Source organism: Netta rufina, assembly GCF_964035555.1.
Source record: "Netta rufina genome assembly, chromosome: 22".
NCBI lineage: Eukaryota > Metazoa > Chordata > Aves > Anseriformes > Anatidae > Netta > Netta rufina.
In genome coordinates, this window is record NC_140146.1 from 5,737,427 (window position 1) to 5,754,429 (window position 17,003).

The 17,003-nt window shown below is 47.4% G+C and overlaps 1 protein-coding gene across 2 annotated transcripts in view; it reads left to right on the forward strand.

Moving 5' to 3' along the window:
• The first annotated feature begins 7,997 nt into the window (after positions 1 to 7,997).
• The window catches only part of DVL1 (dishevelled segment polarity protein 1), a 72,040-nt gene continuing 63,034 nt past the window's right edge, over positions 7,998 to 17,003 (forward strand). For both annotated transcript variants that reach the window (XM_084300050.1, XM_084300051.1), the window contains exon 1: positions 7,998 to 8,480. In XM_084300050.1, coding sequence (XP_084156176.1) covers positions 8,311 to 8,480 — 170 coding nt within the window. In that variant the 5' untranslated portion in view covers positions 7,998 to 8,310. The remainder of the gene's footprint in view (positions 8,481 to 17,003) is intronic.

A 17,003-nucleotide genomic window follows, 5' to 3' on the forward strand; every position in this document is an offset into this window, starting at 1 on the left:
GTCTGGGGAAAAGTATTGCTTTCCATGAGCCGATGAGGTTTTAATTGAAGAGTTAGGGAGTTTAATTGGAATGGAAGCTCACGTATTTGTATAGCTCAACAGTCACTGTACAAATGCTTAAAGAATAGGGATTATGTAAACCATGATTTTTTTAAGGTGTAAAATGAATTATACACCTGCTGCTTAGTAATATAAAGTGGTGGCAAAAGGGGATTGGTTTTGTAAATGGGAAACTCCTGAGTGCTGTGGGATACCCTGCGGGTGGGACTGGTGGGTGCAGTGCCCAGGGTGCCCGCAGCACTGCCATGTGTGACTTTAACAAGGGAAACAAGTGGTGATTCCTCCACTGTGATCCCAGTCATGGTGTGAGGCTCTGATTAAAGCAGCCCTGTAGGAAAAGGCTGGGAGTAGAGCAGCAGTTCTGAGAACCTGGCACCTGCACCCTGTGTATTTCAGGTGGGGAAGGCTGCTTTTGGCTTCAGCCAGTCTCATCCTCTGGACTGGAGATACTGTGGCTGGAGAATGCTTTTTCAGTTCAATTTCCTTTGAAATAAATGCAGCTTGTGCATTTAAGGCTGGTTCATAACACACTCTTGCCAGAAGAGACACAGAAGGCCACTGGCATAGCAGGGCAGAAATAGAGCCCAGCCCCTTCCTTTCTGCTTTGTGTGCACAATGCTTCCTCTCAAGGCTGAGAGGAGGACTTGGTCCACAGAATTTGTTTCGTTCTTTGTTGCCTCAGAATTAATTTCCATTATTTCTGTTACTTAACTTTGCCATTTATCATTGTTGTGTAACTCTCCTAACATTTAAGAAATAAAGGAGAATATAATAGAGTTTCAAGTTAAGGGTGATTTTATTTCTTGCTCTTTTGAGATGCTGTCTAAGCTATCACCAGCATTAGCTAATTCTTCCCAACAACACGTTTAATCTCAGAGCATCCTAGTGTTTGACAAAGTGCAGATCTGATACAGTAAGTTATTCCAGTGATTTCAGTACGGTTTCCACATGGGACATCATCATTTGACGTGGTCATGGGGCCCACAGACAAATTCTAGCTCTCCAAAAGCGTATCATGAAGACTTCTGCGGCTGTAAATGGAGCTTAAACCATTTATCACGGAGGTGAAGGCTGGCAGCTCCCTCATGGTACATAATTCTGCAGGACCAGAAGGGAAGATAACATATCCTGCTGGAATAGTTAACGGCACAGTTTTATGGTTCTCTCCCAGCCCAAATTCCTCTCCTCGCAGAACTAACACCTTGCGAAGTTCCTGCTGTGCATTCTGTTCTTGGAGGGCTGCCACCCGCTGAGTACAATCCCAGCTGGTGTGACAGAGTTCTTCCAGGGACACCGGTGGAAACAACTTGTATTGCTGCGTGGATGGACAGTGCAGGTGCAAGAATCTGCAGGATCAAAGCAGGATGTGAAACTGAAAAGTGGCAAATGAAGATCATTGCCCAGATTGGCTCTAGTTAAAGTATTATCTTCTCTCGTACCTCGCTGGAATCATCCTACAGCCAGCCTCACGCCATTTCATAGCATCTCTTCACTGGGGTGAATCACGCTGCGATGGCTCCTTGTGCTTTCTCAGATAACTTGGGGGGAGAAAGAACAAAACAAAAATTAAACAAACAAACAAACACAAATAGAAGCCCTTAAAAAAAAAAAAAAAAAAAAAAAAAAAGGTTAAAAGGGTTGAGAGCTGAAAACAATGAGAAGAGGATGGGGAATAGTTCCTCCTGCTTGGGCTATTCAGGTGCTGGGAATGAATGACAAGAATTCTTGAGCAGGTGGAGTCGGGAGCCACGTACAATACAGGTCTCATCCAAATGACCTGGGACTGTTGTGGGACTTCAGTGCTCATGGTTATAACCTGTAAGTCAGATTCTTGACTGTGAGGGGAAGACAAGTGAGAGCTCCTGAAAAAAAAAAGATACTTTGGGCAGAGTGAGATCATCCTGGAACTGGTGCCAGTCCCACTGGGAACATCTGACTCAACAGCATTTTTCTAAGATTTAAATTTACTTTTTTTTTTTTTTTTTCTTAAACACCACAGTTGAAGTAGAGCACCGTGCCACAAGAAAAAAAAAATAATATTCAAATTATCCTCTCAGAGAAAAAGGCAAAAAAGGCAGCTGCAATTAATCAATTATCGTGAAGAGTAAGGGCTTAGTGCACAGCCCTGGCTGCTCCTGGGTGTCACCAATGCTCAGAGCCCTGTTGTTCCTTTCTGCTGGGACACTGGGTCCCTGCTGGCCGGCTCCAGGCCAGGCACTGTTGGGTATTTTGTTGCTGGGGCATCTTTTTACGTTTCTCTCTCTGTAGGCAATGGGGCTGATTTTCCAGGAAAGCAGCTGGGAACAAGGCAAGGCTCATTTGGCGACCGCAGGGCCTGCTCTGCAGACCACTGAAATTAAATATTTTCATTGTCTTCAACTTGTCTGAAATGAAATCCAGATTGTCCCCATTTCCTTTCTGCCTCCCAGTCTGGGGAGAGCCATACCAGTGGAGAGGGACTTGCTAGGCATTAACAGAGCACATTTCTGAGGGGAAGAAGAAACACTGGGGACCTGAGAGAAGTAGGATAATGGTCTGAGTAGCATTCCTAAGCAAAAATCTCCATTGTTCCTTAGAGGTCAAGTTTCTAAACACGTGTTGCCCTCTGCGCATCAGCTGCTCTGAAGACAAGTGTTGCAGGAAAAAATCCCTCTTTTTAATGAAATAATAATAATAAGAGGCACTGCAGCTGCTAAGAAGAGGTAGGAGAACCAGAAAACGGACAAGGAAAGAAAACACTGAGTCATGATGAGCAGGAGCTGGGGTCAACTCTTAAACACATCGATGAGATGTGCTCTGCATGAAAACATGTGGAAGTGCTTGGGGCCGACGAAAGGGAACGTGTGCAGTAGTGATCGATTCTGCAGGATTGCAACTAGGAAGCCTCCAGAGAAGGTGTGGGAGCGCTGAGATTTCTAACCCGTGGTGTTTTGTGAATGTGGTTCAGCAACACCCTTGGGTCTCGCATGGAAGGCATCACTTCTTCCCTTTGCAGTCACAGCTTTTTGTGCAGCCACCAGAGAGTTTCATGAAAATTTCCTTCTGAAGCCCCAACCCGCAGCAAACGTGATGGTGAAGGAGACGCTATCAAAAGCAGCCGGCTGTCACTCAGCCCTTTGATGTGCTCAATCTGTTGCTTTTTGCAATAACCTTTCACATCTCTGTAGCCTCATCCCCACTGGTGTGATTGTTGCCTTAAAGTTGTGTTCCGAGACAAAAGCAGTAACACTTCTGCAGCAAGAGTAGGGAGGGATTTATAAGCCAGGCTGATGCTGTTCTGCGTGAGCACCTGATTTTCACTTGAGTTTTGCTGTTCCTGGGAGACCTTGAACAGACAGGAAAGTAATTAATTCGGTCTGTTAATTCTTCCTCCTCTACAGTCCACCCTAAAGCAACTGAGATGCGTCCGACCTTCAGTAGATAACTGAATAGTCATCAATAGACCCAAGTTGGATGAAAAAAGAAGGACTGGAACTGGAGGAGATGCTCTTCGTTCCTATGAATCCCAAAAGTTCTGTGCATCTGCTAACCATGTTGGTTCCCATTACAACCTTGTTTCTTTTTAGCCATCCCTGTAGAGCACCAACACAAATGTCCTCTGTTCTTCCTCTCTCTTCCTCTCCCCTAAGAACACTGTTCCTCATTCCTACAGACCTGGAGGGCAACATCCCTCTGTAACATGCTCGTTCCTTAGTAAAAGGAGTTCTTGGAAATGCTGCTGAAAATACTCACTGTCATTTCACTCCCTGACGTATTTATATTTGAATCCAGTGACAAGGAAAGCCCCGGGGAACTTTGCCCAGGAGAGGAGGCTAGAGCAGATGCGGAACTGCAAGTCTTTTGCCTCCCTCTAGCGGTTCTTGTCTTTATTTGCTTGTAAACTGCATCAGGACCAAGCCCTGTGGTGACCTGACTGTGCCCAAGGTCTGCAGCACAGACCCTGTGCGAGTGGGTATAGTGAGGTGGAATCCCTACCCCAAAATGAAGAGTAGCTGCATCACTTGCCTGGTAAAATGTGCCGAAAGTCTTCGTATAAGTGCTCGGTGTTTACACAGGGAAATTTAGGATCTCTGAAGAGAAGGAATAGGTTGGCGAACAGTTCCTGTCTGGTTGCTTCAGACAGCAACACACCCCTTCAGTAAGTTCAAAATCCATTTCCCCTTTTATTTTTAAACAGTGGCGACTTTGGAGAAATTACTGGGGAAATATGAAGACTGATCCTACTGCCGGGACTCAACACTTTGGCAACCCATATTTTGTGTCTCCAGGTCACTACTGTGATGCCAATCTGGCAGGAATCTTTCCTGGCTAGTGGGTGTCATCGGTTTAGGTTCAGATAAATCCGTCCTGCTGGCCTCCTTGCAGGTGCCACCAGTCCCACAGGGAGTGTGGATAGCTGGCAGTAAACGATGGGAAGCTTGCAATGGTGCTCAGCACGCTGCAACAAAACAGAAATCTTCGTTTTCCAGGGCTGGCTATCCAAATCGACATGACATTACAAATACTGTCTTGCAGGTGGTTAAAAAATACCCATGAAATCTCAGAGTGGCTCCAAGTCACAGCTTTGGCGAGTGTCGGAGTGCTCAGAGCTTTGCTTTTCTTTCTGCCCTATCTCTTTAAACAAATACTCATTTGCCAAGCACCCAGAGTGTGATGAGCTTTTTGAATTCACTGAGACAAGCAGCCACCATCGCTATAATTCAAAGGACAGCGTTTTAAAAAGGCTTGGTTATTCTCTGTGTGGTAATGAAGTGCACTGCTATATAAATGAAGAAAAGGGCGAGCAGCTTTTATGCCTCAGGACACTATCTGCTCCCTGCAGGGGTCAGCAAGACTATTTGCTCTGTCACGGAGAGCACAGCAGTAATAGCAAGAGATTTTCTGCCTTATACTTATTTTCCACTGAAGTGTTAAGCACTAAACTCTGCAAGAAGCAAGATATTAGCCCTGATGGACCGGTGGTTTGCTAAGGTGGCGTATTCTGCATTCCTATGTACACTCTTTAATTGGATTAGCTTGTGGTTTGACTGTAACATGAAAGTGGGTTATCTTGTCTGTGCTTTATGGGGACCTGGAAAGCTTTTTGTGAGTCATAGATTCAGCCTCATCATGGCTGTTCCAAGGTAGTCATCTGACAATTATCCGACTCATTATATTTTCAGTTGTCAAAAGTGAAAGCAAAGCCAACAGAGCAAGAGGAGAGCTCTTTGCAGCTTTAGTCTGTGTGTGGATACCACCTGGATCTCTGAGGAATTCAGGAGGTCATTAAGTATGAACTGAAAAGACCAAAGGGTTGGATGTTAATACTTTGCCTAGGCTTTGTACAGCAAAAACTACATAAAGCAAAGTATCTCAGAAAATATAGCTTGTACCAGAGCTGTCGTGTAGTCCTGCCAAAGGGAGCCTTTCCCATTCTTGCTCGGAGACTCGTGTGTGGTAAAAGTTGTCCATTCCTGACTTGAGAGAGTACCAAATTACTAGTTACACGAAGATTAAGGCCATAGCTTTACCTTGCTGATTATCATACCTTGTTTGATGATCATACACGCATTTAAGTCCAGCAGGGATGAGCAGGAATGTCAGCAAATAAACAAATCACTAGAGTAGAAAAAGCCCAGTGACTGCAATTTTGTAACTGCTGTACCAGAAATGATGGCAGGTAGCTGATGTTTTGGTTTCTCAGTATTATTAAATCTCATTGAGTTGTGGATTAACCATGCCTTTGGTAGAGAGGCTCCCAGATCTGGTTCTGCAGGGGAGAGTTTGGTTCTGGAGGCAATACAGCAGCGTTCGTGTGCTGGTGTGCCATATGGATGTCTTATTCCTGGTCAGTATTTCTTAAGGGATTTTTGCATTGTCAACAGTGCCACCAACCAATTACTTTTTTATTATTTTTTTTTTATTTTTATTTATTTTTATTTTTATTTTTCCTCCTTTATTATTCTTGATATAGATTCTTACAGCTTCATTTATAAATGCTTTAAGTCTGTTTTTGCTTTATCCAGATAATTCCACCATCCCCCATTAGTCTAGATAAGAGTTGACAGTACACATTACAGAAACGCTGTGTTGATTGTTTGAATCCAAACACCATGTTCATTTTTTAATGTCTACAATACGTGTGTTTCCACTTAAATAACTTTTTAAACAGGAACACAGGAAATCAGGGTGTTTCTTTGCTGATCTCCAAACCTTTAAGAGCATCATTTTGTTTTTGACAAGTATGGTCAGGAATAATTATGCACACAGAAAACAAGTACATGCAATCTTTCGTCCTTGATCACTGTTGTGCCCTCTGCTGTCTGGTTCTCCGTCAGCCCCGTGGTAGCCACATTTCAATACCCACAGTTGTGTAAATGTGGCCTGATCAAACCACCCATAGTTGTTTAAATAGCGATCGTTTTATTCTCATATTGCCAGAATAGGGCCCTTTCCTTTTAAAACCCTGCTGAACAACAGGTGTAATGTGAGATAAAGGGGAGAATTTGCAAGGCAATGGGACACATCATTCTTGCTTGAAGTTGGTGAGAGCCAGGAACTGGTAGTGATTAAACATTCAGAAACTTGAAAATAATAGGCAGCAATAATGTTAACGGACCTTTTGGCACCTCTGATGCATTTGGCTCTTCTGTCTTATGCTGGCAGAAAACCATTCCAGTGCCACCGGTAATTCAATCACTGAGCTGTGATTTACCCCTTCACAGAAAGCAGCTGGATATTCTGAGAAGTGGATGTCCTCTTTCTCTGAAAGGGAAAAAGAGGGAATGTAATTAGCTTGGGATTTTCCTGAAAAAGTATTTTGTGATGAGCAGATTTCTTGAAATCTGAGCCTCCTGTTCTGAAATCTTCGTTTCCTGGCTGTCATTTTTGGGGATTTCTAGAAAGAAAGGTAGACTCGTCTCAAACACATCAACTGCAAAACATGGCTCTCAAAAAATTTTTCTCTGGACCATGTGCTCCAAAGCACATATATTTCATATAGCAGCAGTGAATGGTGACTCTTTCGCCGTTCTGTGAAATTGAGGAGATGATAGGTCTAAACTTTGCTCCATGCCAAGCACCTCAACGGGCTGTGTGCCCAACAGGCTTCTGTTGAAGCAGCTATTAAAAGCAATTTTTTTCCTGAGCCACGAATGTGTCTTTGCTTTCTCATTAGCATAAGCTCCAGAGACGCCAACTGTACTGGAAAATTTTGTGATCTGAGCTCATCGCTTAAACAGAACCCAGCTCAGCTCTGACGAAATGCCAAGGGAGCCCAGCTTTTGCGATACCTCAAACAGGGGAGTCTGCCTGCTGCGAGTAGTGTCAGCCGTATAAATCTTGCCCATCTCTCACAAATGCAATGGAAAGAAGCCCATCGCATCTTGTAACGAGTGCTGAGTTAGAAGACAAAGCTTTAGTGCTGCATGTACGTGTGGTAATGTGTGCGTATGGCTATGTGGTAACGTACCTCAGCTTTCATGCTGCCATGTGGGTGATGGTACTGGCCACCTTGGCTAGAGGATGTACCTGGAGAGCATTTACTAACTCCTAGAGGCAAAAAATAAGGAAAGAGGTGTTTATATAGTTCTTAGGGGGCACTTATAAGGCCACCGTGTGCTTCTGTGAGGCCAAAGGCCCCACACAGGGGCTCTCGTGTCTGTGTCGTACTCTGACAAATCCCCACCAGCATCAAAAATCCCCCCAAACCGGCACGTAGGCAGCTTGTATTCGGGGAAAATAAATAAAAATATATATAAAAAGGAGGGGGGGGGGGATAAAAACTATAAATAAAAAGCCCCGCGAGGGCTGAGGGGGGCGGCGAGCTGCCGGGGGGCGGCGTGCGAGAGCAGGGCTGCTGGAGGGCAGGAGAAGGAGAAGAAGGAGGAGGAAGAAGAAGAGGAGGAAGGAGAAGAAGAGGAGGAGGAAGGAAGAGGAAGAAGAGGAGGAGGAAGAAGAGGAGGAGGAAGGCGGCTTGCCCGCAGCCCCCCGCCGCCACCCCCGGCCCTCGCTTGCCCGGCGCGGCGAGCGGCGGCCGGCGGGGAGGATGCCGGCGGGGCGGGCGGCCGAGGGCTGCCGTTCCCGGCTCGGGCAGCTAGAGAGCAGTGCAGGGAGCCAAACCCCGGCCCCGGAGCTCGCAGCTCCCTTCCTGTCCGCCGGCTGCAGGCGCTGAGAGGAGCCGAGAGGCGGCGGGGCCCCCCCCGGCCGGCTCCCCGCAGCCCTCCTCCTCCTCCTCCACCTCTTCCTCCTCCTCCTCCTGTCCCTCTCCCCATGGCGGAGACTAAAATAATCTACCACATAGACGAAGAGGAAACCCCTTATCTGGTGAAGCTGCCCGTCCCTCCGGAAAAAGTCACTTTGGCCGATTTTAAAAATGTCCTCAGCAACCGGCCGGTGCACAGCTACAAATTCTTCTTCAAATCCATGGACCAGGATTTCGGGTGAGCGGGCAGCGAGGGGAAGGCCTGTTTGGGGTGTGTGTGTGTGGGGGGGGGGTGTATACGTGTGTCGCATGTCGCGACAGGCGATTTCTACTCCGCCTTTCCTCCCTTTTCTTCCCCTATTTCGCTGCTGACAGCCGGGGCTTTAAACCCCCGGGGTTGTGGGGGGGGAGAGGGAGCGAGCACCTGCTCGGGGAGGGCTCCTCCTCTGCGGGGCTTCAGCTTGGGGCCATGGGGTGGGAGCCGAGTCCCGGTTGTATTGGGGCTGCCCCGGCTCAGCCCGGCTCGGCTCAGCCCGGCCCGGCCGCCCCATGCCGCGCACTGCGGCGCTAGGCCCCGGGGGGGGGGCCGCTAACATGGCGGCCCGGCCGGCCCGGTGCTAGGGTCGCCTCCTTCTCCTCCTCCTCCTCCTCATCTTCCTCCTCCTCCTCCTCGCCTTTCCTCAGCCCCACCGAGGTTCTGGCTTCTCCCCGAGCGGTGCCACCCAGCCGGGCTCGGCCCGCGGCCTCCCGGCGAGGAGCTGAGGAGAGGCTTCACGGAGGGACGGAGCCCCCTAAAACAGCCCCGATCCCCCGAGACCGACCTCGGGATGGGTTTTTTTGGGGGTCCCCGGGTTCCTTCGCCTCGCCGTGGTCCCCACACGAGCGTGGGTTTGTGTGCCACCAGGCTTATCTACGGTCGTAAGGAAATAAACCAATAAAGAGGCGTTTGACAGCTTGCCAGACAGTAACTTTCAAAAATGTATTAATCCCTTTGTAGTAAATTGCTTCTCTTTGTACTCACATCTGTCACCGGCAAGACAATTTTTGCGTATTTAAGCGCCTTGCCAGGAGAAGAGAGCGGGTCCGTGGAATACTAATACGGACCTGACCCTAAAATAACGCTGCCATTGAGGTGCCAGCGTCGCGTTTGGTCAAATCCGTCGTCATCCCGAGCGTCCCCTCACACGCCATGTCGACTTCTCCTTATCCGTGAGACCTGGGGCCTTGCCGTTGTGTTTTACCCACGATGGAATGTGGATATTGTTTGTTGACGCGGATTTCTGATGTGGCAATTTGTTAGTATTGGCATGCTGCTGTAGGAATGTTCATGCGTTGACTTGTTGTCGCTGGGGATTGTGAAAACACAGTTTGGGAAACAACCATACAAACTGTTTGTTTTCAAAATAAGGCCTTTGAAAATGTCTATTCATAAATTTTTCTCCTTCACCCTCAAGTGACAGGGACACATACCCTACAGCGGGCTTAGAAATTCTAGCTCCGCGTTTTTGTGGTGCAGCCTCAATAAAGGATGATGGATTTGTTGAGACAGCGTATGCCTTCCTTCCCACTGCTGCAGACACTTGGTACGAGCAAGAACGTAACTGCTGAGGCGTGCTGAATGTGCTGGGGGCATCTCTAAGACGTTTGGGCTGTTCTTGATCTTTGACCAGGTAGCAGAGTTTGTAATGTAAATCCTGCAATGGATTCTCTTAGTCTCAAACCTGAAGGAAAAACGATTTGTCCTTGCCTTGTCGTGGAAATGGAGATGGTGGAAGATAAAGCGCTGCAAATGGGTGATTAGGTTTAGGACGTGGAAATTCTGCTGCTCTGATTTAAACAGAGATCTCGAATATGACTCCACAAACAAGTTTCTGATTGTGAGGAGGGCGACTCTGTGCTCAGTCCAGATCTGCAGTTGGATAATGTGGAACCAAATGTGGACTGATTGGGCAGCAACCAGAAATTTGTAACCATTAGACTGAGAACAGGCAAGCTGGAGAGGACCTCGTAGGATGCTGGCAGGTGAATGAGTAACCATGGGGTAGGTGGAGCTTGGGGGATGCTCTGTAAATTGATGTTGAGCTTGCCTGGTCATATAGATCTCACCTAATTTTTATGTCCATCCTCTCCAAAGTACTAATGGACAAGCTTTGGGCAAGGGTGCACGGGTAGCAGTAACTGCAGGATGGAAGAAATTGGTAACCCAAACCATTTTTTTTTCGATAGCACTGGAAGTTGTGTTACTGCTGGCCTTAAAAAAGGGATCACTGGAAGGGATACCGCAGCCTGTGATATATGGGAGGTCTCCCTTGTCATAAAAAGCTGTAAATAGGTATGTCTGGTGAAATAAGAGCTAAAGGGAGTTATGGCTCTGCCTTACCCTTAGTTGTACCTAATAGGAACGTAGCTCTGGTGCTGTTTGTGTACCTCACCTGGCATGTTACCTGTGAAATGCCTACATAAAAACGTTTATAACTTCCAATTGCGAGCTTTGTGCTGGACTTCATGGCTCACCATAGGAATACAAGCTTCAAAAGAAAATTAGCCTCAGTGCGTGACCTTATATCACTATAAAATGTTCACTAAGCTGTAAAAGTAAATAAAGCCCTGCTTTTTCTCCTCAAGCATTTATTCTGGCTGTCAGAGCTCTGCTATTTATTTGATTGTTTTCTCTTGCTTTAATCTTCTGATAGAGCCAAGGCCTCCAACTGCTGATGATAGGTGGTCGCCATCTGTTTTATTTTATTATTATTTGTATTTTTTATGAGAGCCGTATTGCACGAGCGGGACTTGCAGAGGTGAAAATTCCAAGCTTGTCTTCTAAACCCTTTTGCTGAAGGCCTCCAAAAATTCAGCACAAACTTCACCAGTGGCTCTCTGGCAGCAGAGGTCCAGGTCTAGGCAGAGTGGGTTGTAAGACTGGGGCCTGTGCGTAAACCTCACTGACATACAAGCTTCTCTGACTAGCTTTTGGCTTCCAATAAAACTTTTACAGCTGAGCTACGAGCCACAATAAAATGGGATTTCTAATAAAAAAGCTGATGCACTATTTCACAGCGCTGACAGCAGCACAACCACGTCGCAGTTCGTTCTCCTTCCACGGCTGTTGGATGTGTTCGGGGTGTTCCTGGCATCTTTTACCTTTCCAGTGTTATAAATCATCATCTTGTGATAGGTTTGTCTCTAATTCCAATGACAAATGTCCTCTCTGTGCTCAGACTGAAGGTGCGATTGATACCCGTGGCTCTTGCGAGGGCATCTTCACAAATATTTCGATCGACTTTCAATTTATGCCACAATCCAGCTTGGAGAGGGCACGGTGATTTTCCAAACAAATCACGTGGACTTCAACACAACCCTGTCTTGTAGGAGGTTGTTTTTTCTGAGCTGGATTGAGAGGTGAACGTGAATTTGGCTGGAAGTTTTCTGGGCAGGTACGGTGGCCACTGTACGCTGATGGCTTTGTGAAGCGTCTGTGTGCTTGGTGGCACGTCAGAGAATAATTGCAGGAGCCAGAAGAGGTCTTCGTAGACTGAAGCTTTAGGTAGCAATTCTGGACGTGGCATAACTTGAGGAAGAAAAGCGATGATATGAATTGGAACAACCTCATTGCAGCTCAGTGTTTGTCCCTGCGTGCAATTTGTTAGCAAGGACCATCTCCTTCTTCTGGCCTCCTGGCAGCTGGGGCGGTGTTGGCGTGAGGACCTTCTCTGCATGTCCTCTGATGCACACAGCCTCTCATGCTCCATGCTCTCCACAGGATCATTTTTTAAGCTCACATCTTGCCAGCCTCGGTATTTTGTTTTTGTGGGAGTAGCTCCCTGGAGGGTGGCTCTTGCAAGCTGTCAGTCAGCTTTCTGTTCCTGTTTCACTTGTCAAGCAAACTTTTGTTTCTCTGTGACAATTACTCCAGAAAATCAGGGAATTAGAAGAAATCTAATATCAATCCTGGCTGTCTCAGCAAGCATTAGTAATAAATACAGGCTTTTTTTCATAATCTTGTCTACCAACTGACTTCCTTCTCGTTGCGAATAGGTAATTACAGCTGCAGTTGCCACGAACCAGAAGAGAATTGTATATCTAATTTCTACCTTCTGTGCCTGCAAACGTCCTCCAAAGCAGCTTTTTTTTGCCCGGTGTGTTCTGTAAATGGTGTTTAGATGTGGACCAGGGTAACGTTTGGGGTTTAAATGCAGCGTTGTGCCCTTCCCTGGTTCCTCGCCTTGCTGCTTGGGGGCTGCACGCTGGCTGCTGCTTGGCAGGGCGGCTCAAAAAGCCCAATACATAGCAAAAAGCACTTCTGGTGTTAGGAAAGCGAATGTTTTCCTGGAGAAGTGGAGCCTCCTTGAGAAGGCAGCGATCGGGAACCGACGCAGCAGTGCTGCACATGTTGTTGTAATTAAGGCCCGGCCTTTCCTGGATCCTGAAATAATGCAATAAATAATGGTGCTCAGAACCAGTGGATGTGTTGAATTGTTTCCAGCCTTGAAGGACAGAGCTGGCTGCCATCGGACGGAGCTGGGGGTGCACCCGGAGCCCTCCCAAGCTGTGCTGTGAGCATGGAGCCGTTGTGTGCTCGTGTCCCTGCGCTGGGTTCCCGGCCTGCCTTCAGCTCATCTTCTTGCAACGGGCCAGAGAGGAAAGCTGCAGGAGTGGTGAATTTCCTTCTGCCTTCAGTTACATTTTAATTTGCCACCGTGCCTTGCAGCGTTAATATTTCACTATCAGCAAAGCGGTAGGAAATAGCTCTAACGTGCAACTTTCACCTCGATTTTCCTGGCAGCGTCCCTTTGCCAGCAAACCATCTTCCCGTGCCATCTCGTTCGATTTCTGCACTGACTCTTGCTGGGCTGGACCTGTCCGTGTTCTGCAAGCCCAGGCTTCCCCGTGGCCTCTGTTTTGTGCAGGAATGATGTCATCTGTAGGATGCAGCCTGCTTAACTCCGCTCCCGCTTGGACTTGACCCATGGAAGTGCTTTGTAGCTCTGTTTTTATTCCCATCGCTGGGAAGTTAAGCTGGGATGTTACAGGACCGGGCTCGCTAACGCGGGAGGATCTGCCAACACTGAAATTGGGAGAAGGGGCTGTTTGTGTTGGGTGGGTATTGACAGGGAGCTGTGTCATCAGCTGCCCTCGTTGCTTGCAGCGACTGATTCTTTCCTCTCCGGGGAGGAGAGCGGGGGTTACTTCCTACCGCTGAAGCTGCTGCTTCTAGGGTTACAGCTGCGTGTCCCTGCCGTGGTGTATAACGCAATTTGGTTGATTCTTTGATGATTGAAAAATGACAGATAATGAACGCAGCTAAAAATAAGGCTATGGGTTGTGACGCCTGGGCTCTCATGACTGAAACTCTGACAGCTGCATAAACTGTGTAGGATCCAAATGATTCATAATGAATCCGTGTGACACAGCCCATAATAGACGAGCTTATCTGTCTGCTCGTAAATATTTAGTATTTTCAGAGCTTTTCTTTATTGCGCTGTAAGGCACTGTCATTAAGTCGAAAAACACAAGATTCTGAGTGCCTGTTAGCCAGGCGTTCCCAGAAATGTAATTCAGTTTTTTTAGCTCTGAGATTTCATTCTGTGACCGACGCAGGGTGCCACGACTCCGGCGTGAGACTCGAAGGCAGGACAGCTCCATACCAAAGGAGGACGTCTGTTCTGCCACCCTCCTGGGTGAGGTTCAAGCCCTCATTCTTTCCGTTGTGCGGGCTGATACTCTGTTCGTGATCCTTCTTCAGGGAGTACTTTGAGGAGTGGCTTTTTAGGCATTCCTTTGGTATCAGCAAAAGAACTTCCTTTTAAACTGTGCTTTTAGGTGCAGCTGTTTCTTGCACAGAAATTGCTTTTCTTGGGACTCAGTTGAAAATTCAGTGCGTTGCAAATTAGCAAACATTTGTGATTTGAAGCAGGAGGAATCTGGCTCAGGTTTGGAATTAAAATCTCTGTTTTTACCCTTAAAAGAGTCTGAGCGGAGAAGCAGGAGTCCTGATGGAGCTGTGTCTGGTTATGGAGATCCAGAGCAGCTTAATCACTGGGAAGGCTTTTAGAGACAAGGCATTAAAAATCCCACCCCTCTCAGCATATTTTTTGTGGGGAGAAGTGAGGTAAGAGTTGCCTATTTATAGATGAGGCTTACAGTGCTCAGTGCTGTTTGGACATGGGATGTGCATCACCTAGAAAACAGAGAGTTGCCTGACATGGCACATTCACAGAACTCTGCTCTCGTGGAATTTAGGAAAGCAGCAGTAAAAATCCCACAAACAAAAGAACATTGGACAAAACCGTGGAAGCTGCATTTCTGCCTGCTCTCCGTCCATCAGATGCTGCAGCAGTTGTAGGCTCCACGCTAGCAAACCCCAACCCTTGGGGCTGTTTGTGCTCCTTCAGGGCCAGGGCAGCACTCGGGGCAAAAGTGGCTTGCAGGTAGGACTCTGCCTTTTGGATGGACTCTGCCATGCTATATAGGAGTCAGGGTGTAGGGTTTGTGGAGTTTTTTTTTACAGGTATTGCAGCAGTGTTTTTATGGAGATCCTCTCAAGACTAAAGAGCAGCACGAGCAGATGCCCGCCTCTGTAGAGGTGACAGGATGGTATCCTAGGTTGGTTACAGGTAGGAGATCATCCTTAAAACAGAAGAAAACGAAGGCAAGTGCTTCACATTTGCATTAATAAATACAGAGCCAGTGGCCTAACGTGCAGCGGGGGCAATAGCTAAAAATAGAGGGTTAGGAGAACGATTCTGGCAGCTCGGTGGCAGAGGGATTGCTACCTGCAGGGTGAGCATGTGGACAAGAGCTGGACAAGAGATGTCAAGGCAAATGTGATGATCCAAGCTTTGGAAGCAGTTCCACGAAGGGAGAACCAACAAAGCCGGGCTCCCTGAAGATCTGTCCTTTCAGCACTAACCCTCTGCGCCTCCCCCATCCCTTATCTCATGGCTTTGTCAGCTCCTAGATGTTCGGAGGCATCTGAGGTACAGTTAGCCTGAAAAAAAGGCAGCAGTTTACTGGGACACGAGGTTAAAAAGGATCAGGGCTTCCACTGTCACGTAACGTGCCATACGTGGGTCTGCAAATGCCCATGGCATATTTACTGAAAATATCTTTTGGATGGCGAGTGTGTTTGAACAGATGGAGCAACAAATGGGATCCTTTGAAAGAGGTTTGTTTGTTTTTTTTTTTTTTTTCCCTGTGCCCTTTTTGGCCACGTTTGCTGGTCTGTAGGCTAGGAGGGAAGGATTGCATAATAGGCAGAGTTGCCTTAAGGTCACGCTCAGACAGCTGCTCCGTGTGATGGAAAGGGGCACGGCTGACCCAGAGCTGAACGCAAGGCACGTTAGGGCCCGGGGCCCAGCTTTGTGACCTCCTCTCCTGCCGCTGCTTTCGTGCCGAGGCTGTGTGGCGAGGTAGGTGGCAGCTCTGCCTGGCACTGAGCCTGCTGGAGTCACCAAACCTCAGCGTGTCGCTGAATTTTCACCAGTTTCCTGAATTATTGTGTCCCGTGAGCAATGCTGGCGTGAACGTGAAGCTTGTGATGAATGCAGCAGAAGAATAAACCTTTTTGATAAAGGTTTTCGCCCCCAAAAAATAAACAGGTGGAGAGGTTTTGTTCAGAAGACGCTGGGATTTTTCAAGACCTGCGGAAAACTGCAGAGCACGGCTACTGGGGGAAGAAAATGGGTAGCACTGAGCTGAAATTGGGAAATAGAAAAAGAATTACACCGAGCCACAGCTGTAGGCTTGGGCTCAGCAGAGTGCTGGGACGTGCCGAAGGGCAGCCCTGAACCGGGGGCTGTGCTCGCTGCTTGCCTGATGAGAACAGGCTTCATTCTCCGAGCTTTTCCCCTTTTTTCTCTCTGCTGAAATTTATAGAGCTTTTTGTTCACAAAGAGGCCGTGCTTCTTGCTGCGTGTATTTCTGCAGCAGCCGGTGCTGCGGTGCTGCCCTGTTTGCTGCCATCAGAAAGCGTTATTGGAGTGCAAATAACAGCAAGACATCCAGGGACTGCAGGCTCACAGCCCCCAAAGCCCCGGCGTTGTAACCACGCTCGGTTACCTCACACGCATTTTGCCAGGCTGATTCTGATAGCTGGCTACAGTACAAGTCGCTGCTTATTTTCAAGTCCCTACTGTAATGTAATCTAAATACTTAAAACAACCACTTTTTCTGCTGGAACCTGAGGACTGCTCTGCTGCGAGGGTGGAGCATGTTCTATTTATTAAAAGCTAACGCTGTGAAAACACGCTAAAGGGATACATCAGGTTTGGGCTGCTTCCTGTGGCTGGTGATCTGCAGTGGGACAAGTTAGAAAAACAAGTTTGCTACTGTTCATTTAATGAACCCCTCCCCATACTGTGTGCACAGGGTTTTTTTTTTTTCCCTTTTTTTTTTCTTCCAGTGCTCAGGCTTCAGCATACAGCCAGCCTGTCCGGCTGCTGGGAGCATTAACCGTCTCGATAGGATGCAAGTTCAGCAACGTGTCTATGATCTTGCAATGAAAATTGGTCTGCAAAGTGGCTTGGATTAATGGGATTTATTAATAATAATGTTTTTTGAAAGATTATCACCGTTCTAGGCTGGCACAGGAGAGTGAGCAGGCAGCTAGGCACCAGGAGGAGATCCACATCCAGCTCTTAGGAATCAACCATAAATACCAACGAAATAGATGAAATTTTTGAGTTAAGGAATTAATTTACACTCAGCATTAAAACCTGTAAAGATTTCCATGGCAGAGCTGAGCTGAGTCCAGCAGGCTCCT